Source organism: Anomaloglossus baeobatrachus, chromosome 7 (genome assembly GCF_048569485.1).
Source record: "Anomaloglossus baeobatrachus isolate aAnoBae1 chromosome 7, aAnoBae1.hap1, whole genome shotgun sequence".
In the NCBI taxonomy this organism is placed as follows: domain Eukaryota; kingdom Metazoa; phylum Chordata; class Amphibia; order Anura; family Aromobatidae; genus Anomaloglossus; species Anomaloglossus baeobatrachus.
Genome location: NC_134359.1, coordinates 75,315,227 through 75,340,939, shown reverse-complemented (window position 1 = coordinate 75,340,939; position 25,713 = coordinate 75,315,227). Strand labels below are relative to the sequence as shown.

General features: G+C 50.6%; 1 protein-coding gene across 1 annotated transcript in view; it reads right to left on the bottom strand.

Moving 5' to 3' along the window:
- Positions 1 to 15,361: 15,361 nt before the first annotated feature.
- Positions 15,362 to 25,713, bottom strand: part of NUP35 (nucleoporin 35) — a 68,401-nt gene continuing 58,049 nt past the window's right edge. The window contains exons 7-9 of the mRNA XM_075317422.1: positions 24,989 to 25,117; positions 23,400 to 23,552; positions 15,362 to 15,913 (exon numbers count right to left, since the gene is read on the bottom strand). Coding sequence (XP_075173537.1) covers positions 15,836 to 15,913; positions 23,400 to 23,552; positions 24,989 to 25,117 — 360 coding nt within the window. The 3' untranslated portion in view covers positions 15,362 to 15,835. The remainder of the gene's footprint in view (positions 15,914 to 23,399; positions 23,553 to 24,988; positions 25,118 to 25,713) is intronic.

The window sequence follows — 25,713 nt, the reverse complement described above, 5'->3', positions numbered from 1 at the left end:
AAACACTGGAAGATAAAGTGGCTCATGGAATTCTGCGGAAGTGAAATTAGTTCATATGAAGCCAAGAACTCAGGTGTGTATTTTTACCTAACTTGTCTCGTGACAACTCAAGCAACACCACTCCTGCTTATTTCGACCTCATGTCACAAGAACAGGTCTCCCTCGGTCTGCTCTATCAATGGGGGGTCACTGCCAGTTATCCGCAGCTAGGAGCCAGCTGTGAATCAGCAGGACATTGGCAGCTGAAGAGAAGCTGCTACATGGAAGCAACATCACGAGAAGCAGTGGTCTTATCGTTGTGCCACAGCAGAGATTCGTGCCGAGCAGAACAGGCAGGTAGTTGGCTTGTATCTGCTGGTAAATTCTTTATCCCATACTAAAAATACACAAAAGTACCAGATAACTTATTTTAGTATCCATATGACAGCGGACATTATTCCAAGCACCTGTGGTTTGCCTGAATCAAACTAAGGGGTACTTTGCACGTTGCGACATCGTTACTGCGATATCGTCGGGGTCAAATCGAAAGTGACGCACATCCGGCGCCGGTAACGACGTCGCAACGTGTAAAGCCTAGGAGAGAAGATTAACGAGCGTGAAACAGTCAAAAAAAAAGAAAAAATAAAAAAAAAAAAACGCTGATCTGTGTCACGTCGTTCATTTTCATAATGTCGGTGCGCATCACCGACAAACATCTCCTTACCTGCCTCCACCGGCTATGCAGAAGGGAGAAGGTGGGCTGGATGTTTACATCCCGCTCATCTCCACCCCTCCGCTTCTATTGGCCGGCCGCTTAGTGACGTCACTGTGAAGCCGCATGACCCGCCCCCTTAGGAAGCAGGCGGGTCGCCGGCCAGAGCGACGTCGTAGGGCAGGTAAGTGCGTGTGAAGCTGTCGTATTGATAATGTTCGCTACGGCAGCTATCACAAGATATCGCGATATCTTGTGATAGCTGCCGTAGCGAACATTATCACTACGACAGCTTCACACGCACTTACCTGCCCTACGACGTCGCGCTCGGCATCGATCATCGGCTAGCGATGTCGCAGCGTGCAGAGTACCCCTTAGGCTCTGTTCACACAGTCATGGTCTCCATTCATCTCTACCACAACATACAAGTGCATCTCAAATTAGAATATGAAAAAAGAAGGGAATTTTGTTTACTTACCGTAAATTCCTTTTCTTCTAGCTCCAATTGGGAGACCCAGACAATTGGGTGTATAGCTTCTGCCTCCGGAGGCCACACAAAGTATTACACTTAAAAGTGTAAAGCCCCTCCCCTTCTGCCTATACACCCCCCGTGTATCACGGGCTCCTCAGTTTTGGTGCAAAAGCAGGAAGGAGGAAACTTATAATTTGGTCTAAAGTAATTCAATCCGAAGGAAGTTCGGAAAACTGAAAACCATTCAACATGAACAACATGTGTACACAAAGAACAACAGCCCGAAGGGAACAGGGGCGGGTGCTGGGTCTCCCAATTGGAGCTAGAAGAAAAGGAATTTACGGTAAGTAAACAAAATTCCCTTCTTCTTTGTCGCTCCATTGGGAGACCCAGACAATTGGGACGTCCAAAAGCAGTCCCTGGGTGGGTAAAATAATACCTCGTAATAGAGCCGTAAAACGGCCCCTTCCTACAGGTGGGCAACCGCCGCCTGAAGGACTCGCCTACCTAGGCTGGCATCTGCCGAAGCATAGGTATGCACCTGATAGTGTTTCGTGAAAGTGTGCAGACTCGACCAGGTAGCCGCCTGACACACCTGCTGAGCCGTAGCCTGGTGCCGCAAAGCCCAGGACGCACCCACGGCTCTGGTAGAATGGGCCTTCAGCCCTGAGGGAACCGGAAGCCCAGAGGAACGGTAGGCTTCGAGAATTGGTTCCTTGATCCACCGAGCCAGGGTTGATTTGGAAGCCTGTGACCCTTTACGCTGGCCAGCGACAAGGACAAAGAGTGCATCCGAGCGGCGCAGGGGCGCCGTACGAGAAATGTAGAGTCTGAGTGCTCTCACCAGATCCAACAAGTGCAAATCCTTTTCACATTGGTGAACTGGATGTGGACAAAGAGAAGGTAAGGAGATATCCTGATTGAGATGAAAGGGGGATACCACCTTAGGGAGAAATTCCGGAACCGGACGCAGAACCACCTTGTCCTGGTGAAACACCAGGAAAGGAGCCTTGCATGACAGCGCTGCTAGCTCAGACACTCTCCGAAGTGATGTGACTGCTACTAGGAAGACCACTTTCTGCGAAAGGCGTGAAAGAGAAATATCCTTCATTGGCTCAAAAGGTGGTTTCTGAAGAGCCATCAGCACCCTGTTCAGATCCCAGGGTTCTAACGGACGCTTGTAAGGAGGAACTATGTGACAAACCCCCTGCAGGAACGTGCGCACCTTTGGAAGTCTGGCTAGGCGCTTCTGGAAAAACACAGAGCGCTGAGACTTGTCCCTTAAGAGAACCGAGCGACAAACCCTTTTCCAATCCGGATTGAAGGAAGGAAAGAAAAGTGGGCAAGGCAAATGGCCAGGGAGTAAAACCCTGATCAGCGCACCAGGATAAGAATATTCTCCACGTCCTGTGGTAGATCTTGGCGGACGTTGGTTTCCTGGCCTGTCTCATAGTGGCAATGACCTCTTGAGATAACCCTGAAGATGCTAGGATCCAGGACTCAATGGCCACACAGTCAGGTTGAGGGCCGCAGAATTCAGATGGAAAAACGGCCCTTGAGACAGCAAGTCTGGTCGGTCTGGTAGTGCCCACGGTTGACCCACCGTGAGATGCCACAGATCCGGGTACCACGACCTCCTCGGCCAGTCTGGAGCGACGAGGATGGCGCGGCGGCAGTCTGACCTGATCTTGCGTAACACTCTGGGCAACAGTGCCAGAGGAGGAAACACATAAGGCAGTTGAAACTGCGACCAATCCTGAACTAATGCGTCTGCCGCCAGAGCTCTGTGATCTTGAGACCGTGCCATGAATGCCGGGACCTTGTTGTTGTGCCGGGACGCCATTAGGTCGACGTCCGGCATCCCCCAGCGGCAACAGATCTCTTGAAATACGTCCGGGTGAAGGGACCATTCCCCTGCGTCCATGCCCTGGCGACTGAGAAAGTCTGCTTCCCAGTTTTCTACGCCCGGGATGTGAACTGCGGATATGGCGGATGCAGTGGCTTCCGCCCACAGCAGAATCCGCCGGACTTCCTGGAAGGCTTGCCGACTGCGTGTGCCGCCTTGGTGGTTGATGTATGCCACCGCTGTGGAGTTGTCCGACTGAATTCGGATCTTTTTGCCTTCCAGCCACGGCTGGAACGCTTTTAGGGCAAGATACACTGCCCTTATCTCCAGAACATTGATCTGCAGGGAGGACTCTGGCTGAGTCCAGGTACCCTGGGCCCTGTGGTGGAGAAAGGGTGGGGAGCGGTCTGACAGGCTCGCGTCCGTCGTGACCACCGCCCAGGATGGTGGTAGGAAGGATTTCCCCTTCGACAATGAAGTGGGAAGAAGCCACCACCGAAGAGAGGCTTTGGCTGCCTGAGAAAGGGAGACGTTCCTGTCGAGGGACGTCGACTTCCTGTCCCACTTGCGGAGAATGTCCCATTGAAGTGGACGCAGATGAAACTGCGCAAAAGGAACTGCCTCCATTGCTGCCACCATCTTCCCTAGGAAGTGCATGAGGCGCCTCAAGGGGTGTGACTGGCCTTGAAGGAGAGATTGCACCCCTGTCTGTAGTGAACGCTGTTTGTCCAGCGGAAGCTTCACTATCGCTGGAAGAGTATGAAACTCCATGCCAAGATATGTCAGTGATTGGGCCGGTGTCAGATTTGACTTTGTGAAATTGATGATCCACCCGAATCTCTGAAGAGTCTCCAGAGCAATGTCCAGGCTGTGTTGGCATGCCACTCGGGAGGGTGCCTTGACAAGCAGATCGTCTAAGTAAGGGATCACCGAGTGTCCCTGAGAGTGTAGGACTGCTACAACTGCTGCCATGACCTTGGTGAAGACCCGTGGTGCTGTCGCCAGGCCGAAAGGCAGTGCCACGAACTGAAGGTGTTCGTCCCCGATGGCGAAACGCAGGAAGCGCTGATGCTCTGGTGCAATCGGTACGTGGAGATAAGCATATTTGATGTCGATTGATGCTAGGAAATCTCCTTGGGACATTGAGGCGATGACGGAGCGGAGCGATTCCATCCGGAACCGCCTGGTTTTCACGTGTTTGTTGAGCAGTTTTAGGTCCAGAACAGGACGGAAAGATCCGTCCTTTTTTGGCACCACAAACAAGTTGGAGTAAAAACCGTGACCCTGTTGCTGAAGAGGAACAGGGATCACCACTCCTTCTGCCTTCAGAGTGCACACCGCCTGAAGAAGAGCATCGGCTCGCTCGGGGGGCGGAGATGTTCTGAAGAAACGAGTCGGAGGACGAGAGCTGAGCTCTATCCTGTAACCGTGAGACAGAATGTCTCTCACCCAACGGTCTTGTACCAGTGGCAACCAGGCGTCGCAAAAGCGGGAGAGCCTGCCACCGACCGAGGATGCGGCGTGAAGAGGCCGAAAGTCATGAGGAGGCCGCTTTGGGAGCGGTTCCTCCGGCGGTCTTTTTAGGACGTGACTTAGACCGCCATAAATCTGAGTTCGTCTGACCCTTCTGTGGCCTGTTGGACGAGGAGAATTGAGACCTGCCCGCGGGCCGAAAGGACCGAAACCTCGATTGTACCTTCCGTTGTTGAGGTCTTTTTGGTTTGGACTGGGGTAAGGATGAGTCCTTTCCCTTGGATTGTTTAATGATTTCATCCAATCGCTCACCAAACAGGCGGTCGCCAGAAAATGGCAACCCGGTTAAGAACTTTTTGGAAGCAGAGTCTGCCTTCCATTCACGTAGCCACATGGCCCTGCGGACTGCCACCGAATTGGCGGATGCTACCGCCGTACGGCTCGTAGAGTCCAGGACAGCATTAATGGCGTATGACGCAAACGCCGACGCCTGAGAGGTTAATGACACCACCTGCGGAGCAGAGGCACGTGTGACTGCATTAATCTGCGAGTGACAAGCTGAGATAGCTTGGAGCGCCCATACGGCTGCGAATGCCGGAGCAAAGGACGCGCCGATAGCCTCATAGATGGATTTCAACCAGAGCTCCATCTGTCTGTCAGTGGCATCTTTGAGTGAAGCCCCATCTTCCACTGCAACTATGGATCTAGCCGCCAGTCTGGAGACTGGAGGATCCACCTTGGGACACTGAGCCCAACCCTTGACAACGTCAGGGGGAAAGGGATAACGTGTGTCCTTAAGGCGCTTAGAAAAGCGCTTATCTGGACAAGCTCGGTGTTTCTGGACTGCCTCTCTGAAATCGGAGTGATCCAGGAACATACTCATTGTACGCTTGGGAAACCTAAAACGGAATTTCTCCTGCTGAGAAGCTGACTCCTCAATTGGAGGAGCTGGGGGAGAAAGATCCAACACCTGATTGATGGACGCTATAAGGTCGTTCACTATGGCGTCCCCTTCTGGTGTATCTAGGTTGAGAGCGGCTTCAGGATCAGAGTCCTGATCTGCCCCCTCCGCTTCATCCTCTAGAGAGTCCTCCTGCTGAGACCCTGAGCAGTGTGATGAAGTCGAGGGAAGCTCCCAGCGACCCCGCTTAGGTGGTCTGGGACTGCGGTCCGTGTCAGAGACCTCACCTTGAGACCTATGAGTCACCCCGGGAGCACTTTGCTGCTCCAACCGAGGGGGGCCTGGGGTCAATGATTCAACAGTGCCCGGTGCCTGTGATACAGGTCTGGACTGCAAAGCTTCTAGTATCTTAGACCATTTATCCATAGTCTCAGAAAGTTTGTCAGCGAATACTGCAAACTCCGTCCCTGTCACCTGGACAGTGGCAGCCGGTGTTTCTACCTGGGCCGAGGGTCCCACTAGTGGCTGAGGCTCCGGCTGAGTAAGTACCATAGGTGCCGAGCATTGCACACAATGAGGGTAGGTGGAACCTGCAGGTAGCATAGCCGCACATGAGGTACAGGTTGCAAAGTAAGCCTGTGCTTTGGCACCCTTGCTATTTGCAGACGACATGCTGTTGTCTCCTCTGAGTACAATCTGGGAGGGTATATAGCCAAAAACCAGTGCGACCGTACAGAGTAAATGTATAGCATATAAACCTATATATATACACACTTCGGCACCCAGGGGGGCCAGCACCTAGAAACAGGTGCGGCTTACCGACCGCCCAAAGCGGTTGTGTAACCACCAGATTCCCTGCCTGGATCTCCCAGAGCCGTTTGTCTCTCCTCTCTAGCTTCAGAAGTGCTGACAGGAATGGCTGCCAGCGTTCTGTGAGGAGGAGGGGGCCGTGGGCGTGCCCAAGAAAGTGCGGGAATCTGGTGTCCCACTGTGCTCAGTGAGGGGGGAGGAGGATACAAAGTATGCTCCAGCCCTCAGCGCTGACGTCCAGTGCAGCGTCCCTCCCTTCCCCTGACTGACAGGCCCGGGGGCGGGAATATGCGGTACTAGGCCGCAAAAGCCGGGGACTAAAGTTATAAGCGCGGCCGGCAAACAAGCGCGGTCAGCGCGGTAGTCCCGGCGCACTAACACACCCAGCAGTGCTGCAGCGTGTATGACAAGCGCTCCATGCGCTGTCCCCAAGGGGACACAGAGTACCTCACAGTAGCAGGGCCTTGTCCCTGACGATACCCAGCTCCTGTCCAGCAGATTCCCCAGGGGCTGCGGAGGGAGCACGATCCCAGTGTCTGGAGACCGATAAGGATCCCACTTCACCCAGAGCCCCTAGGGGATGGGGAAGGAAAACAGCATGTTGGCTCCTGCCTATGTACCCGCAATGGGTACCTCAACCTTAACCGCACCGCCGACCAGAGTGGGGTGAGAAGGGAGCATGCTGGGGGCCCTATATGGGCCCACTTTTCTTCCATCCGAAATAGTCAGCAGCTGCTGCTGACTAAATTGTGGAGCAATGCGTGCATGTGTGCCTCCTTCGCACAAAGCATAAAAACTGAGGAGCCCGTGATACACGGGGGGTGTATAGGCAGAAGGGGAGGGGCTTTACACTTTTAAGTGTAATACTTTGTGTGGCCTCCGGAGGCAGAAGCTATACACCCAATTGTCTGGGTCTCCCAATGGAGCGACAAAGAAAATTCAGTAATTCAAAACAAAAAGGGAAACTTTATATACTCATTACAGAGTGATCTGTTTCAAGTGTTTATTTCTGTTAATGTTGATGAATATGGCTTACAGCCAATGAAAACCAAAAAGTCATCTCAGAAAATTAGGTTTATTAAAGATGAAATGAAAAACAATGACTTTACTCAGAAATGTTGGCGCCTACTGAAACGTCTGTACAGTAAATGCATCAATACTTGGTCGGGGCTCCTTTTGCATGAATTACTACATTATGTAGCGCAGCATGGAGGCGATCAGCCTGTAGCACTGCTGAGGTGTTATGGAAGCCCTGGTTGCTTTGATAGCAGCCTTCAGCTTATCTGCATTGTTGGGTCTGGTGTCTCATCTTCCTCTTGACAAGACCTCAGATTCTCTATGGGGTTTAGGTCAGGTGAGTTTGCTGGCCAATCAAGCACAGTAATACTGTGGTTGTTAAACCAGGTATTGGTACTTTTGGCAGTGTGGACAAGTGCCAAGTCCTGCTGGAAAATGAAATTTCCATCTCCATATAAATTTGTCGGCAGAGGGAAGCAGGAAGTGCTCCAAATTTCCTAGTAGACTGCTGTGCTGACTTTGGTCTTGATAAAACACAGTGGAGCTACACCAGCAGATGACATGGCTCCCCAAACCATCACTGATTGTGGAAACTTCACACTAGACCTCAAGCAGCTTGGATTGTGTCTTCTCCACTCTTCCTCCAGACTCTGGGACCTCGATATCCAAATGAAATGCAAAATTTACTTTCATCTGAAAACAACACCATGGACCACTGAGCAACAGTCCAGTTCTTTTTCTCCTTGGCCCAGGTAAGATGCTTCTGGCGTTGTCTATTGGTCATGAGTGGCTTGCCACAAGGAATGCGACAATTGTAGCTCATGTTCTGGATACGTCTGTGTGTGGTGACTCTTGAAGCACTGACTCCAGCAGCAGTCCACTCCTAGTGAATCTGTCCCAAATTTTTGAATGGTCTTTTCTTACCAATTCTATCAAGGCTGTGGTTATCCCGGTTGCTTGTGCACCTTTTTCTACCACACTTTCCTTCCACTCGACTTTCCATTAATATGCTTGGATACAGCACTCTGAACAGCCAGCTTCTTTAGGAATGACCTTTTGTGGCTTACCCTCCTTGTGGAGTGTGTCAATGACTGCCTTCTGGACATCTGTCAAGCCAATAGTCTTCCCCATGATTGTGTAGCCTACTGAAATAGACTAAGGAACCATCTTAAATGCTTAGGAAGCCTTTGCATGAATTTTGTGGTAATTATTCTAATTTTCTGAGATAATGACTTTTGGGTTTTCATTGGCTGAAAGCCATAATCATCAACATTAACATAACTAAACACTTGAAATAGATCACTGTGTAATGACTATATAATGAAGGGAATTTTGTTACTTACCGTAAATTCCTTTTCTTCTAGCTCTTATTGGGAGACCCAGACGATTGGGGTATAGCTACTGCCCTCCGGAGGCCACACAAAGCACTACACTAAAAAGTGCAAGGCCCCTCCCCTTCTGGCTATACCCCCCCGTGGTATCACGGGTTCTCCAGTTTTAGTGCCAAAGCAAGAAGGAGGACGCCAATAACTGGTTTAAACAAATTAACTCCGAATAACGTCGGAGAACTGAAAAACCGTTCAACATGAACAACATGTGTACCCGCAAACAACAAAAAAATCCCGAAGGACAACAGGGCGGGTGCTGGGTCTCCCAATAAGAGCTAGAAGAAAAGGAATTTACGGTAAGTAACAAAATTCCCTTCTTCAGCGCTCTATTGGGAGACCCAGACGATTGGGACGTCCAAAAGCTGTCCCTGGGTGGGTAAAGAGATACCTCATGTTAGAGCTGCAAAACAGCCCTCCCCTACGGGGATGTCACTGCCGCCTGCAGGACTCTTCTACCTAAGCTGGCATCCGCCGAAGCATAGGTATGCACCTGATAATGTTTGGTGAAAGTGTGCAGACTCGACCAGGTAGCTGCCTGGCACACCTGTTGAGCCGAAGCCTGGTGTCGCAAAGCCCAGGACGCACCCACAGCTCTGGTTGAGTGGGCTTTCAGCCCTGAAGGAACCGGAAGCCCAGCAGAACGGTAGGCTTCCAGAATTGGTTCTTTGATCCATCGAGCCAGGGTGGCTTTAGAAGCCTGCGACCCCTTGCGCTGGCCAGCGACAAGGACAAAAAGTGCATCTGAACGGCGGATAGGCGCCGTGCGAGAAATATAGATTGAGTGCTCTCACCAGATCTAGCAAACGTAAGTCTTTCTCATACCGGTGAACCGGCTGAGGACAAAAGGAAGGCAAGGATATATCCTGATTAAGATGAAACGAGGATACGACCTTAGGGAGAAACTCCGGAACGGGGCGCAGCACTACCTTGTCCTGGTGGAACACCAGGAAGGGAGCCTTGGATGACAGAGCTGCCAGCTCAGACACTCGCCTAAGCGATGTGATCGCAACAAGAAACGCCACTTTCTGTGACAGGCGAGAAAAGGAAACGTCCTTTAGAGGCTCGAAGGGCGGCTTTTGCAGAGCAACTAGTACTCTGTTCAGATCCCATGGATCTAACGGCCGCTTGTACGGGGGCACAATATGACAGACCCCCTGTAGGAACGTGCGCACCTTAGGAAGACGTGCTAGACGCTTCTGAAAAAACACAGATAGTGCCGAGACTTGCCCTTTAAGGGAGCTGAGCGACAAGCCCTTTTCCAACCCCGATTGCAGGAAGGAAAGAAAGGTGGGCAATGCAAATGGCCAAGGGGATACTCTCTGTGCAGAGCACCAGGATAAGAAAATCTTCCACGTTCTGTGGTAGATCTTAGCAGACGTTGACTTCCTAGCTTGTCTCATTGTGGCTACGACTCCTTGAGATAATCCTGCGGACGCTAGGATCCAGGACTCAATGGCCACACAGTCAGGTTCAGGGCCGCAGAATTCTGATGGAAAAACGGCCCTTAGGACAGTAAGTCTGGTCGGTCTGGCAGTGACCACGGTCGACCGACCGTGAGATGCCACAGATCCGGATACCACGATCTCCTCGGCCAGTCTGGGGCGACGAGTATGACGCGGCTGCAATCGGATCTGATCTTGCGTAACACTCTGGGCAAGAGTGCCAGAGGTGGGAAGACGTATGGGAGCCGGAACTGCGACCAATCTTGAACTAATGCGTCTGCCGCCAGAGCTCTTTGATCGCGCGACCTCGCCATGAATGCCGGGACCTTGTTGTTGTGCCGGGACGCCATTAGGTCGACGTCCGGCGCTCCCCATCGGCGACAGATTTCCTGAAACACGTCCGGGTGAAGGGACCACTCCCCTGCGTCCATGCCCTGGCGACTGAGGAAGTCTGCTTCCCAATTTTCTACGCCTGGGATGTGAACCGCGGATATGGTGGATGCTGTGTCCTCCACCCACATTAGAATGCGCCGGACTTCTTGGAATGCTTGCCGACTGCGCGTCCCTCCTTGGTGGTTGATGTATGCCACCGCTGTGGAGTTGTCCGACTGGATTCGGATCTGCTTTCCTTCCAGCCACTGTTGGAAGGCCAGTAGGGCAAGATACACTGCCCTGATTTCCAGAACATTGATCTGAAGGGTGGACTCCTGCGGAGTCCACGTCCCCTGGGCCCTGTGGTGGAGAAACACTGCTCCCCACCCTGACAGACTCGCATCTGTCGTGACCACTGCCCAGGATGGGGGCAGGAAGGATCTTCCCTGAGACAATGAGGTGGGAAGGAGCCACCATTGTAGAGAGTCCTTGGCCGTCTGGGAAAGAGAGACTTTCCTGTCCAGGGACGTTGACTTCCCGTCCCATTGGCGGAGAATGTCCCATTGAAGTGGGCGCAGATGAAACTGCGCAAAGGGAACTGCTTCCATGGCTGCCACCATCTTCCCGAGGAAGTGCATGAGGCGCCGTAAGGGGTGCGACTGGCCTTGAAGGAGGGATTGCACCCCTGTCTGTAGGGACCGCTGCTTGTTCAGCGGAAGCTTCACTCTCGCTGCTCGAGTATGAAACTCCATGCCAAGATACGTTAGCGACTGTGACGGTGACAGATTCGACTTTGGAAAGTTGATGATCCATCCGAACGTCTGTAGAGTCTCCAGCGTAGCATGTAGACTGAGTTGGCATGCCTCTTGAGAGGGTGCCTTGACAAGTAGATCGTCTAGGTAAGGGATCACCGAGTGTCCCTGAGAGTGCAAGACTGCTACCACCGCCGCCATGACCTTGGTGAAGACCCGGGGGGCTGTCGCCAGACCGAATGGCAGAGCTACGAACTGAAGATGGTCGTTTCCTATCACAAAACGTAGAAAACGTTGATGTTCTGTAGCAATTGGCACGTGGAGATAAGCATCTTTGATGTCTATTGAGGCAAGGAAGTCTCCTTGAGACATTGAGGCAACGACAGAGCGGAGGGTTTCCATCCGGAACCGTCTGGCGTGCACATGTTTGTTGAGCAGCTTTAGATCCAGAACAGGACGGAACGAGCCGTCCTTTTTTGGAACCACAAAGAGATTGGAGTAAAACCCTCGCCCTTGTTCCTGAGGCGGTACAGGAACCACTACTCCTTCCGCTCTTAGGGAGTCCACCGCCTGCAGCAGGGCATCTGCTCGGTCTGGATGTGGGGAGGTTCTGAAGAACCGAGCTGGAGGACGAGAACTGAACTCGATTCTGTACCCGCGAGACAAAATGTTTGTCACCCACCGGTCTTTGACCTGTGACATCCAAATGTCGGAAAAGCGGGAGAGCCTGCCCCCGACCGGAGATGCGGAGGGGGGGGGCTGGAAGTCATGAGGTAGCCGCTTTGGAAGCGGTTCCTCCATTTGCTTTCTTGGGGCGTGCGTGAGCCCGCCAGGAATCTGAGACTCTTTGCGTCCTCTGAGTCCCTTTGGACGAGGAGAATTGTGTCTTGCCCGAACCTCGAAAGGACTGAAACCTCTGCTGCCATTTTTTCTGCTGAGGTTTGCTTGATCTGGGCTGGGGTAAGGAAGAGTCTTTACCCTTGGACTGTTTAATGATGTCAGCCAATGGCTCGCCAAACAGTCTCTCTCTAGATAAAGGCAAGCTGGTTAAACATTTTTTGGAACCAGCATCTGCTTTCCAGTCCTTTAACCACAAGGCTCTGCGCAAAACTACCGAATTGGCGGACGCCATTGAGGTGCGGCTGGTAGATTCTAGGACCGCATTGATAGCGTAAGACGCAAACGCAGACATCTGCGAGGTAAGGGACGCCACTTGCGGCACCGCTGGATGTATGACAGCATCCACTTTTGCTAAACCAGCTGAAATAGCTTGGAGTGCCCATACGGCTGCGAATGCTGGAGCAAACGACGCGCCGATAGCTTCATAGACAGATTTTAACCAAAGGTCCATCTGTCTGTCATTGGCATCCTTAAGTGAAGCGCCATCCTCCACTGCAACTATGGATCTAGCTGCAAGCTTGGAAATCGGGGGGTCTACTTTTGGACACTGGGTCCAGCGCTTGACCACATCAGGGGGGAAAGGAAAACGTGTATCCTTAGAACGTTTAGAGAAACGCCTTTCTGGATGAGCGTCGTGTTTCTGGATTGACTCTCTGAAGTCAGAGTGATCCAAGAAAGCACTCAATTTACGCTTGGGATAGAGGAAACGAAACTTCTCCTGCTCTGCAGCTGCCTCCTCTGCAGAAGGAGCTGGGGGAGAAATATCCAACAGTCTATTGATGGCTGAGATAAGCTCATTTACCATGGCGTCCCCATCCGGGGTATCCAGATTGAGAGGGGTTCCAGGATAAGACTCCTGATCACTCTCTTCAGACGCATCACAGGGCGACTGATTGCGCTGAGACCCTGAGCAGTGTGATGACGTTGAGGGTCTTTCCCAGCGAGCTCGCTTAGGGTGGCTGGGGCTATCATCTGAGTCATAATACTCAGCCTGGGAAGCCGGGGACCCCCTTGCAGTCTGGATTAATTCCAACTGAGGGGGATTAGCGGACAGAGACCTCGCCGTGTCCATAGACTGAGCCCCAGTCATGGATTGCAAAGTTTCAAGAATTTTTGCCATAGTCACAGACATTCCATCAGCAAAAACTGCAAAGTCTGTCCCTGACACCGGGGCAGGACTTACAAGCGTCTCAGCCTGGGTCACTACCCCTCCGGACTCCGGCTGGCGAAGCAGCACCGGATCTGAGCATTGCACACAATGGGGGTCTTTGGAACCTGCTGGTAGAGCAGCCCCACATGCAGCACACGCAGTGTACACAGCCCTAGCCTTGGCAGCCTTGCGTTTTGTGGATGACATGTTGCTGCCTCCTCAGAGCGAACTGGGGTATCCAGCCAGGAAGCGACCTCACAGTGCAAGAAATAAATAAATATATATATCTGGTGACACAGTACACCAATACACACTGAGGCACTAGAGGGGCCAGCTGAAATGCCGCTTACCGCCCGCTTAAGAGCGGGTGTGTGGTCGCCAAAAGCCCCCTAGTCCAGGTCTCCCAGAGCCTTGCGTCCTTCCTCTAGCCAGACTGCATGTAATGGCTGCCGGCGTCCTGGGAGAGGAGGGGGGGCGGGCCCTGGGCGTTCCTGGCTAAGAGCGGGAAGCCTGCTTCCCTCTGTGCCTAGTGAGAGGGCTGGAGCATGTAAATCAGGCTCCAGCCCTCGTCGCTGCTGCGAAACAGCGTCTCTCCCCTACCCTGATTGACAGGGTGGGGGCGGGAACGAAGCGGAGCTAGGCCGCAAAAGCCGGGGACTGGATTTATAAACGCCGCCGCCGTAAAAGCGCGGTCGGCGTGTCCCCGGCGCACTACAAGTCACAGCAGCGCCGCCGGTCCAGTGGGGGTCGGCGCTGCGTTCCCACAACACAAAAGTCCCCCAGTAAACTGCAGGAACACCAACTCAATCGTTACGGTCCCCGGCGCACTACAACACCCAGCCAGCCCGGAGTGTGTCTGTGCCTGCCGGGGACACAGAGTACCTGTATGATGCAGGGCCATGTCCCTGATTGTACTCCTGCTCCATATCCATCAGGTTCAACTGGGTCTGTGGATGGAGCCCGGCGTCAGAGCTTAGAGGCCGGCAGGATCCCACTTCCACAGAGCCCTACAAGGGGATGTGGAAGGAAAACAGCATGTGGGGCTCCAGCCCCTGTACCAGCAATAGGTACCTCAACCTTACAACACCATCCACGGGTGAGAAGGGAGCATGCTGGGGGCCTTTTATGGGCCCTCTTTTCTTCCATCCGAAATAGTCAGCAGCTGCTGCTGACTAAAATCTGTGGAGCTATGCGTGGATGTCTGACCTCCTTCGCACAAAGCTTGAAAACTGGAGAACCCGTGATACCACGGGGGGGTATAGCCAGAAGGGGAGGGGCCTTGCACTTTTTAGTGTAGTGCTTTGTGTGGCCTCCGGAGGGCAGTAGCTATACCCCAATCGTCTGGGTCTCCCAATAGAGCGCTGAAGAAAAATAAGTTTCCCTTTTTGTATTGAAATAAACTTTTTGATTATATTCTAATTTATTGAGATGCACCTGTATGTGTGAATGAGCCCTGATAAAAATTACAATTATGATTAATTCATGCAATAAGTCCACTTCAATGCAATGGGATATAAGAGCAAAGGCTGCACCCCCTACTATTCTACTAAACTTGGAGTAGTAGAAAAAGTGTTTTCGGATTCAGGAGGAGATTAATGCTTCTTTATTTTCATGCGCGGGTCAACGCGTTTCAGGAGTCTCAGCTCCCTTCATCAGGACAACAGGCAAAAAAAAAACAAATCTCAATCTTGCCTGTTGTCCTGATGAAGGGAGCTGAGACTCCTGAAACGCGGTGACCCGTGCATGAAATTAAAAAGAAGCATTCTCCTCCTGAATCAGATTGGGTCATTGGCACTGTGTTGAAAACCCTTTTTCTACTACTCTATTAGCCAAACCTGGGACTGCTGCCTTTGACCTGGATTTTATATGCGTATATAGGGGTTGTGACTGGCACAACCGCTATAGGAGAGTTTGATTTTACTTTTCAACCCCTTACATATTGGGGTAAGACCCCATTGCGCTTTCTTTCCACAGTTCTCTATAATATTCTACTAAACTTGGATCACTATGAAATTTATTGGGATGCTAGTTTCGATTCAGTAAAACCATGGCAGGGTCCTGTGTGACCCCAATCTAAGTCATGCCTAACTAGAATGTCCCCATAACCTACATTTAACAATTTTACAAACAAAAATGCACAATGAAAACACATTTTATACATTTATTAGAAAAAGAATAAAACTGTAAAATGTGTTCAAGCATGAAACACATTTTTTGGGGAAAGAATTCATTACAACTATACAAATCGATAACATAAAACAAAGAGCTAGAAAAAGCTTGTATTCGAGGAAACAAGTATTGCATTATTGATGGTGAGAAACTGAGAACCTCAGTAAGAGAATAGTTGAGGTTTCCAATGGTTCATGAATGTTTTTGCACAGATGATGGTACATTCATCAATTATGTCAAAGTCCAAGCAGCAACATATATATTTTCATACACAACAGATAGCTCTGGTACGCCATGACGGAGAAGTCTCTGCACATCTGTACAGGTTACGTATAAGGCAAGTCTGGTGTCTTCACGATGCTATCTTCTTCTGCCAGGAGCGGTTATAGAACTAACCAAGAAATGTGGCAGTGAGGTTAATAATAAGCCAATGTCCGTTTTCTAGCTCCCATCTACCATCCGAAGACAAATTCCATGGCTTTTGATACGAGGCTCTCATCCTTTTTAGGAGTTTGCTTGTCTGACAAAACCTCAAAATAAAAGAAAGACATTTAACCTTAAAACGTAAAGTCCATGAAGATGGAAAAATGTACTTTCATAGACCATGCTAATGAGATCGCTCTACAATATAAGATAACCCTGTCATGGCTTTTGATAAAGAATACCGCTTTCACAAATATGACCACCATGATGAGCTGGGTATGCTGGGTCCCACAGCCAGGCATTTACTCCGCATTTGACCCCTATATGAGGTCCTTATGCTCCAATGCTCTACAGAGGATTGTGTCAGAGGCATCACCTTGATGAGACAACCGCCATTAAAGGGAACCTGTCACCAGATTTGGGGCCTATAAGCTGTATATAAGAGCCCAGGCTGCTGCGTAGAACATAAAGAAGGGAATTTTGTTTACTTACCATAAATTCCTTTTCTTCTAGCTCCTATTGGGAGACCCAGACAATTGGGTGTATAGCTTCTGCCTCTGGAGGCCACACAAAGTAATTACACTTTAAAAAGTGTAACCCCTCCCCTCTGCTATACACCCTCCCGTGCATCACGGGCCCCTCAGTTTTGGTGCCAAAGCAGGAAGGAGGAAACTTATAAATTGGTCTAAGGTAAATTCAATCCGAAGGATGTTCGGAGAACTGAACCATTAACCAAAGAACAATTGAACATGAACAACATGTGTACACAAAAAAACAACAGCCCGAAGGGAACAGGGGCGGGTGCTGGGTCTCCCAATAGGAGCTAGAAGAAAAGGAATTTACGGTAAGTAAACAAAATTCCCTTCTTTGTCGCTCCATTGGGAGACCCAGACAATTGGGATGTCCAAAAGCAATCCCTGGGTGGGTAACAGAATACCTCGATAAAAAGAGCCGGAAACCGGCCCCCTCTTACAGGTGGGCAATTGCCGCCTGAAGGACTTGCCTACCTAGGCTAGCCTCTGCCGAAGCATAGGCATGCACCTGATAGTGTTTAGTGAAGGTGTGCAGACTCGACCAGGTAGCCGCCTGACACACCTGCTGAGCCGTAGCCTGGTGCCGCAAAGCCCAGGACGCGCCTACGGCCCTGGTAGAATGGGCTTTAAGCCCTGAAGGAATCTGAAGCCCCGATGAACGGTAGGCTTCAAGAATCGGTTCCTTGATCCACCTAGCCAAGGTTGACTTGGAAGCCTGAGACCCCTTACGCTGGCCAGCGACAAGGACAAAGAGCGCATCCGAACGGCGCAGGGGCGCCGTGCGAGAAATGTAGATTCTGAGTGCTCTCACGAGGTCTAACAAGTGCAAATCCTTTTCACATTGGTGAACTGGATGAGGGCAAAAATAAGGTAAGGAGATATCCTGATTGAGATGAAAAGAGGATACCACCTTGGGGAGAAATTCCGGGACCGGACGCAGGACCACCTTATCCTGGTGAAAGACCAGGAAGGGGACTTTGCATGACAGCGCTGCTAGCTCAGACACTCTCCTAAGTGAAGTGACTGCCACTAGGAAGGCCACTTTCTGTGAAAGGCGAGATAGAGAGATCTCCCGCATCGGCTCGAAAGGTGGCTTCTGGAGAGCCGTCAGCACCTTGTTAAGATCCCAGGGTTCTAGCGGACGCTTGTAAGGTGGGACTATGTGGCAAACTCCCTGCAGGAACGTGCGGACCTGCGAGAGTCTGGCTAGACGCTTTTGAAAAAACACTGAAAGCGCCGACACTTGTCCCTTGAGAGAGGCAAGAGACAAACCCTTGTCCAATCCTGATTGAAGAAAAGAAAAGTGGGTAATGCAAACGGCCAGGGAGCAAAACCCCTATCCGAGCACCAGGCTAAGAAGATCTTCCAAGTCCTGTGGTAGATCTTGGCGGACGTTGATTTCCTGGCCTGTCTCATGGTGGCAATGACATCTTGAGATAAACCTGATGAGGCTAGGAGCCAAGACTCAATGGCCACACAGTCAGGTTGAGGGCCGCAGAATTCAGATGGAAAAATGGCCCTTGAGACAGCAAGTCTGGTCGGTCTGGGAGTGCCCACGGTTGCCCCACCGTAAGGTGCCACAGATCCGGGTACCACGACCTCCTCGGCCAGTCTGGAGCGACGAGGAATGGCGCGCCTGCAGTCGGACCTGATCTTGCGTAACACTCTGGGCAGAAGTGCCAGAGGGGGAAATACATAGGGTAGTCGAAACTGCGACCAGTCCTGAACTAACGCATCTGCCGCCAGCGCCCTGTGATCCTGAGACCGTGCCATGAACGCCGGGACTTTGTTGTTGTGCCGAGACGCCATTAGATCGACGTCCGGCGTTCCCCAGCGGCAACAGATCTCTTGAAACACGTCCGGGTGAAGAGACCATTCCCCTGCGTCCATACCCTGGCGACTGAGAAAGTCTGCTTCCCAGTTTTCTACGCCCGGGATGTGAACTGCGGAGATGGTGGAGGCTGTGGCTTCCGCCCACAGCAGAATCCGCCGAACTTCTTGGAAGGCTTGACGACTGCGTGTGCCGCCCTGGTGGTTGATGTATGCAACCGCCGTGGCGTTGTCCGACTGTATTCGGATCTGCCTGCCCTCCAGCCACCGCTGGAACGCTTTTAGGGCTAGATACACTGCCCTTATCTCCAGAACGTTGATCTGCAGGGAGGACTCTGTCGGAGTCCAGGTTCCCTGAGCCCTGTGGTGGAGGAAGACCGCTCCCCACCCTGACAGGCTCGCGTCTGTCGTGACCACAGCCCAGGATGGGGGCAGGAAGGATTTTCCCTTCGACAAAGAAGTGGGAAGAAGCCACCACTGAAGGGAGGTTTTGGCTGCTCTTGACAGGGAAACGTTCCTGTCGAGGGACGTCGACCTCTTGTCCCATTTGCGGAGAATGTCCCACTGAAGTGGACGCAGATGAAACTGCGCAAAGGGAACTGCTTCCATTGCTGCCACCATCTTCCCTAGGAAGTGCATAAGGCGTCTCAAAGAGTGTGACTGACCCCGAAGAAGAGATTGGACCCCTGTCTGTAGTGAACGCTGTTTGTCCAGCGGAAGCTTCACTATCGCTGACAGGGTATGAAACTCCATCCCGAGGTAAGTCAGGGATTGGGTCGGTGTCAATTTTGACTTTGGGAAATTGATGATCCACCCGAACCTCTGGAGAGTCTCCAGGGCAATGGTCAGGCTGTGCTGGCAAGCCACCCAAGAGGGTGCCTTGACTAGGAGATCGTCTAAGTAAGGGATCACCGAGTGGCCCTGAGAGTGTAGGACCGCCACCACTGTTGCCATGATCTTGGTGAAGACCCGTGGGGCTGTCGCCAAGCCGAATGGCAGTACCACGAACTGAAGGTGTTCGTCCCCAATGGCGAAACGCAAGAAACGTTGATGTTCGGGTACGATCGGCACATGGAGATAAGCATCCTTGATGTCTATCGATGCTAGGAAGTCTCCTTGTGACATTGAGGCGATGACTGAGCGGAGTGATTCCATCCGAAACCTTCTGGTGCTGACATGCTTGTTGAGCAGTTTGAGGTCTAGAACGGGACGGAAAGATCCGTCCTTTTTTGGCACCACGAACAAGTTGGAGTAGAAGCCGTGACCATGTTCCTGAGGGGGAACGGGAATCACCACTCCTTCTGCCTTCAGCGCATTCACCGCCTGAAAGAGTGCAGCGGCTCGCTCTGGGGGCGGAGATGTTGTGAAGAAACGAGTTGGAGGACGAGAGCTGAACTCTATCCTGTAACCGTGAGACAGAATGTCTCTCACCCATCGGTCTTGGACATGTGGCCACCAGGCGTCGCAAAAGTGGGAGAGCCTGCCAACGACCGAGGATGCGGTTTGGGGAGGCCGAGAGTCATGAAGAGGCCGCCTTGGTGGCGGTGCCTCCGGCGGTCTTTTTAGGCCGTGCCTTAGACCGCCATGCAGAAGGGTTTCTCTGGCCCTTCTCCGACCCGTTTGACGTGGAGGAACGTGACTTGGCCGAGGGCCGAAAGGACTGAAACCTCGATTGAAACTTCCGCTGTTGAGGTTTGTTTTGTTTAGACTGGGGTAAGGACGAGTCCTTTCCCTTGGATTGTTTAATGATTTCGTCCAATTGCTCGCCAAACAAACGGTCGCCAGAAAATGGCAAACCGGTTAAGAATTTCTTGGAGGCAGAGTCTGCCTTCCATTCACGTAGCCACATGGCTCTGCGGACTGCCACCGAATTGGCGGATGCTACCGCTGAACGGCTCACCGAGTCCAGGACGGCGTTCATGGCGTAGGACGAAAAAGCCGACGCCTGAGAAGTCAGAGACACAACCTGCGGAGTAGCGGTGCGTGTGACCGCCGTAATCTCAGACAGACAAGCTGAGATAGCTTGGAGCGCCCACACTGCCGCGAATGCCGGAGCAAAAGATGCTCCTATGGCTTCATAGATGGATTTCATCATGAGCTCTATTTGCCTGTCAGTGGCATCCTTGAGCGATGAGCCATCTGCCACTGAAACCACAGATCTGGCCGCCAGCCTAGAGACTGGAGGATCCACTTTTGGACACTGAGCCCAACCCTTCACTACTTCCGGGGGGAAGGGATAACGTGTGTCATTAAGACGCTTAGTAAAACGCTTGTCCGGGTATGCTCTGTGCTTCTGGACAGCATCCCTGAAATTAGAGTGATCGACAAAGGCACTCCATGTACGTTTGGGAAACCGAAACTGGTGTTTCTCCTGCTGTGAAGCCGCCTCCTCTACAGTTGGAGTTGGAGGAGAAATTTCTAGCACCTGGTTGATGGACGCTATAAAGGTCATTTACTATGGCGTCCCCTTCAGGTGTATCTAGATTGAGAGCACCGTCAGGGTCTGAGCCCTGAGCTGCGCTTTCCTCTTCATCCTCTAGAGAGTCCTCATGCTGAGACCCTGAGCAGCGTGATGAAGTGGAGGAAGGTCCCCAGCGAGCCCGCTTCACCGGTCTGGGACTGCGGTCCGAGTCGGAGTCCTCACCGTGGGACCTATGTGTCACCTCAGGAGCAGATTGCTGCGCCAACTGAGGGGGACCTGGGGACGAATAACGCACAGTGCCCTGCATCTGTGTTGTTGGTCTGAACTGCAAGGCTTCTAGTATCTTAGCAGACCATTTGTCCATAGACTGAGCCATGGACTGTGAAAGCGACTCAGACAGTTTGTCAGCCAAAACTGCAAACTCTGTCCCTGTCACCTGGACAGTGGGAACCGGTGTCTCTACCTGAGCCAGGGGTCCCACCAGTGCGTGAGGCTCCGGCTGAGTGAGTGTCACAGGGGCCGAGCATTGCACACAATGAGGGTAGGTGGAACCTGCAGGTAGCATAGCCGCACATGAGGTACAGGTTGCAAAAAAAGCCTGTGCCCTGGTACCCTTGCTCTTTGCAGACGACATGTTGTTGTCCTCCAAGAGATCAGTAAGGGATCACCGTGAACACTGAGGGATATATATAGCCCCAAGTTACAGTACAGCCGAAACAGCCAAGTATATACAAAGGAGAGATATAATAGACTAATATTAATATATATATATATATATATATATATATATATATATATATATTATATATATATATTATATATATATATATATATATATATATATATATATATATATATATATATATATATATATATATATATATATATATATATATATATATATATATATATATATACATACATACATACACATATACACATATACACACATATTCACACATATAAACACATATATACATACATATATACATACATATATACATACATATATACATACATATATACATACATATATACATACATATATACATACATATATACATACATACATATATACATACATACATACATACACATATATATATACACACAGTTCGGCACTCTGGGGGGTCCACCACCGGCAGACCGGTGTGGCTTACCAACCGCTTGTGTGGCCACCAGATTCCCAGCCCCGGGTCTCCCTCAGCTGCAGCCAGAAGTTCTCCACCGCAGACTGTGCTGAAAAAATGGCTGACGGCGTTCTCTGAGGAGGGAGGCGTGGGTGTAGTCATAAAAGTGCGGGAATCTGGTGCCCCAGCGTGAGTAGTGAGGGGGGCGGAGGACAGCTCAGTGTACTCCAGCCCTCACTGTTAGCGTCATACCGACCGTCCCGCCCTTTTCCCTGACTGGCAGGCCTGGGGGCGGGAGAATCCAATACTAGGCCGCAAAAGCCGGGGACTAAAGTTAAAACCGCGGCCGGCCGGCAGTGCACGGTCGGCGCGGTTGTCCCGGACCCATATCCCTGCCGCAGTCGCTGCAGCGTCCGGGCCCAAGGTGCTTTATGCGCCGTCCCAACGGGGACACAGAGTACCTGTGGATGCAGGGCCATGTCCCTGACGATACTCCGTCTCCTGTCCGGCAGATTCCCCCAGGGGCTGCGGAGGGAGACCGGTCCCAGTGTCTGGATGACCGGATAGGATCCCACTTCCCCAGAGCCCCTAAGGGATGGGGAAGGAAAGCGGCATGTGGCTCCAGCCTGTGTACCCGCAATGGGTACCTCAACCTTAACAACACCGCCGACCTGAGTGGGGTGAGAAGGGAGCATGCCGGGGGCCCCATAGGGGCCCTCTTTTCTTCCATCCGATAAAGTCAGCAGCTGCTGCTGACTAAAACGTGGAGCTTGCGTGAATGTGTGCCTCCTTCAACACAAAGCAAAAAACTGAGGGGCCCGTGATGCACGGGAGGGTGTATAGCAGAGGGGAGGGGTTACACTTTTTAAAGTGTAATTACTTTGTGTGGCCTCCAGAGGCAGAAGCTATACACCCAATTGTCTGGGTCTCCCAATGAAGCAACAAAGAAAACCACTTTATAATACTCACCTAGGAGGTCGTTCCGGTGCAGTCTGGTCAAATGTGTGGCGCCGTTCTCCGGTGCCAGCACCTCCTCTTTCGGCCATCTTTGTTCTCCTTCTGAAGCCGAGCCGGCGTGCATGACGCGTCCTACATTATCTACACTCGCTGGCACAGAGGTCCTGCATAGGCAGATCAAAGTACTGTAGTGCGCCTGCGCGGGACCTCAATACCGTCCTGTGTGCATGACGTAGGACGCGTCATGTATATAAAGAGCCCACTGGTGGTGGCTGCAACTTATAGGCCCCAAATCTGGTGACTGGTTCCCTTTAAAAATGTTCCCAAAAGAGTTTTTCCATTTAATTGAATCCTCCTTCTCCCTTTAGTGTCGAGGGCTGTACAGGATTATGGGTGTGGGGTGCAGTGAATATTCATTTTCTTTATTAGTGGTGGGCAGTGTGCTAACCCTAGCGCTGGCTCCTGCCTCATGTGACCCACTCCACTGCCGCCAGCCCCTCTTCCCATAGCCACTTACATATGATGCACTTCCCCCACTTGCCTTCAAAATTTGAGGGGAAAAAAAAAAAACAAACCAAAAACACTATTAGGACAATTAAACATTTCCCAAATTTTTTTTCACTACTATAGAGAAAGCTGTCATGCTGTGGTTACATTACTGTGATCTGAGGATTAGAAATCTGTCCTTAAAGCCTTCAGTTGAGATTACAAACAGAAATACCTGGTAGTCACTAGTTGAAACTCTGTATGCTGATGCAAGAGGTCGCATTCCTGATCTGGGAGTACCAATTTGTTGAGTGGGAGTCCCGTAAGCCGTTACTGGTGGTGTGCAGACCGAAGCCACCGACGTCTTCTCTCCACTATCCATTATACTCTAAAAAGATTCAATCATGTGAAACACTTGTCAATTTTTCCATACAATTCCACTGTGGAGGTGAAGTGCTGGGGGAACACACTCTTCTAGCAACTGGTTGAAGTGAGGCTTTCAGAAAAATAAATACTACCCATCTTATAGATAGTTGAGAGTCTATGGAGTCAATTTTCTCAAATAAGATCTCCAAGCCAACAATGGGAGACTTCTAGGTCGTGCAGTGCTCCCTGGTAACATCAAATAAGTAAATCACCTCTGCACAGAGCCTCTAGACCCCTTGTCGAAAGCTTCACACCCAGCAAAATCTGCTACTTTTCACTGATTAACCCCTTTATGACCAAGAATGTACTGGTACGTCCTTGGCCCTCTCTCCGGTTACTGCAGGAAGCGGCAGCGAGCCCGGGGTAATGCCTGCACATGTCTGATCTGTGATTATTATCAGATAATGATTGAGATGTGTGGCGTACAGGCGCAGGTGGATCAGAGATCCACCACGTGCACCTATTAAGCCCTTAGATTGTGCTGTCAAATACTGACCGCGCGATTTAAATGCCAACGGCATGCGATCACGGGGCGCTAATGTGTTGCCATGGTAGCGCGGAGTTCAGCTAATGACCTCTAACGCTACCATGACACTTCTTGTGAGCCGAAAAAGCAACGGCACTCAGAAGAGAAGCATTTCTGATGATTTGAGCGATGTTGCTCTGATTAGCAGAAATGCACAGGCAGACTGTGCAGGCATAGAGTCCCCTAAGGGGACTTGTAAAATAAATTAAAAACAAAAAAAAAAAATTGGCATCGCAACGTTCAGAAATGCCTGATCAATTAAAAATCAAATCTGATCGGTACACAAAAATAGTTGAGTTAAAAAATGACAGCTCAAGATGCATAGGAAAAAAAAAGGCCATCACTGAGCCTCAGATGCCGAAAAATAAGTGTTATAGGTTTTGGAAAACTGCAGCAAAAGTGCAATTTTGGGGGATAAACCCCCCACCCCATTTTCCAGTGCACTATATGGTAAAACTAATGGTTTCATTTACCAGTAAAACTCGTCCAAAGCAAAGCCAAAAAAAAAAAAATAATAAAAAAACAAAAAATAAGCCCTCAAATGGCAATATTGGAAGAAAAAAAAAATGCATTATGGCTCTCAGAAGAGGGTGAGGGAAAAAAGGAAAATGAAAAACGGAAAATCATCTAAGGGTGAAGAGGTTAAGGGTAAAAGCCTTGAAACAACTGTACAAAAAAGGAGGTTCTGGTTTGGCTTTATAACCTAAGCCACATGGCAAGGCTCTGCAAAAGGTCAATATTAACTTATAGGACTCCTATGTACACAAAAAAAAAAAAAAAAATTAAAAAAAAGGCACTAGATACCCCGTACTAAAGATGCCATTTTCAGATGGAAAATGGCAGTGTCTGACCCATGTTAATACACCACTCACCTTGTCAATACAAGGTTTCACACCAATCATGATGCAATCTCCAAATATTTTTCCATCTTTACTTAATGCTTTCCTCGCCTGCAGTTTGGACTGGTACTGTATGTGCATCCAGTTCCCTGAATTGGACATCTGTGAAGAAAATAAAAAGGTCAAACCAACACAATCGGTGATCATTACTAAAATTCACATTCCGTCAGCAGTTTGCTCTGGAGAGGCTCCTGATGCACATATGCAAGTGCTCCCATTCAACTGACTGAAGTCAAGAACGTGATATTTTGCCTGTGCCGTGCTGGCATACACGTCTCTTGCAATATTCCATACGTAGGCACAATGAGTAGGGTATATAGTCCTTTACCATAGGAGCCAATGGGACATGTACAACATTGTATACGAGTCTACTCCTGAAAGAAGGGAATTTTGTTTACTTACCGTAAATTCCTTTTCTTCTAGCTCCAATTGGGAGACCCAGACAGTGGGTGTATAGCTACTGCCCTCTGGAGGCCGCACAAAGAACTACACTTAAAAGTGTAAGGCCCCTCCCCTTCTGGCTATACACCCTCCCGTAGGAGTACAGATTCCTCAGTTTTAGTACCAAAGCAAGAAGGAGGAAAGCCAATAACAGTTTCAAAAACAAATTCAATCCGATAACACGATCGGAGAACTTAAGAAACAACATGAACAACATGTGCACCCGAAAAACGAAACCCTAAGAACAAATAGGGCGG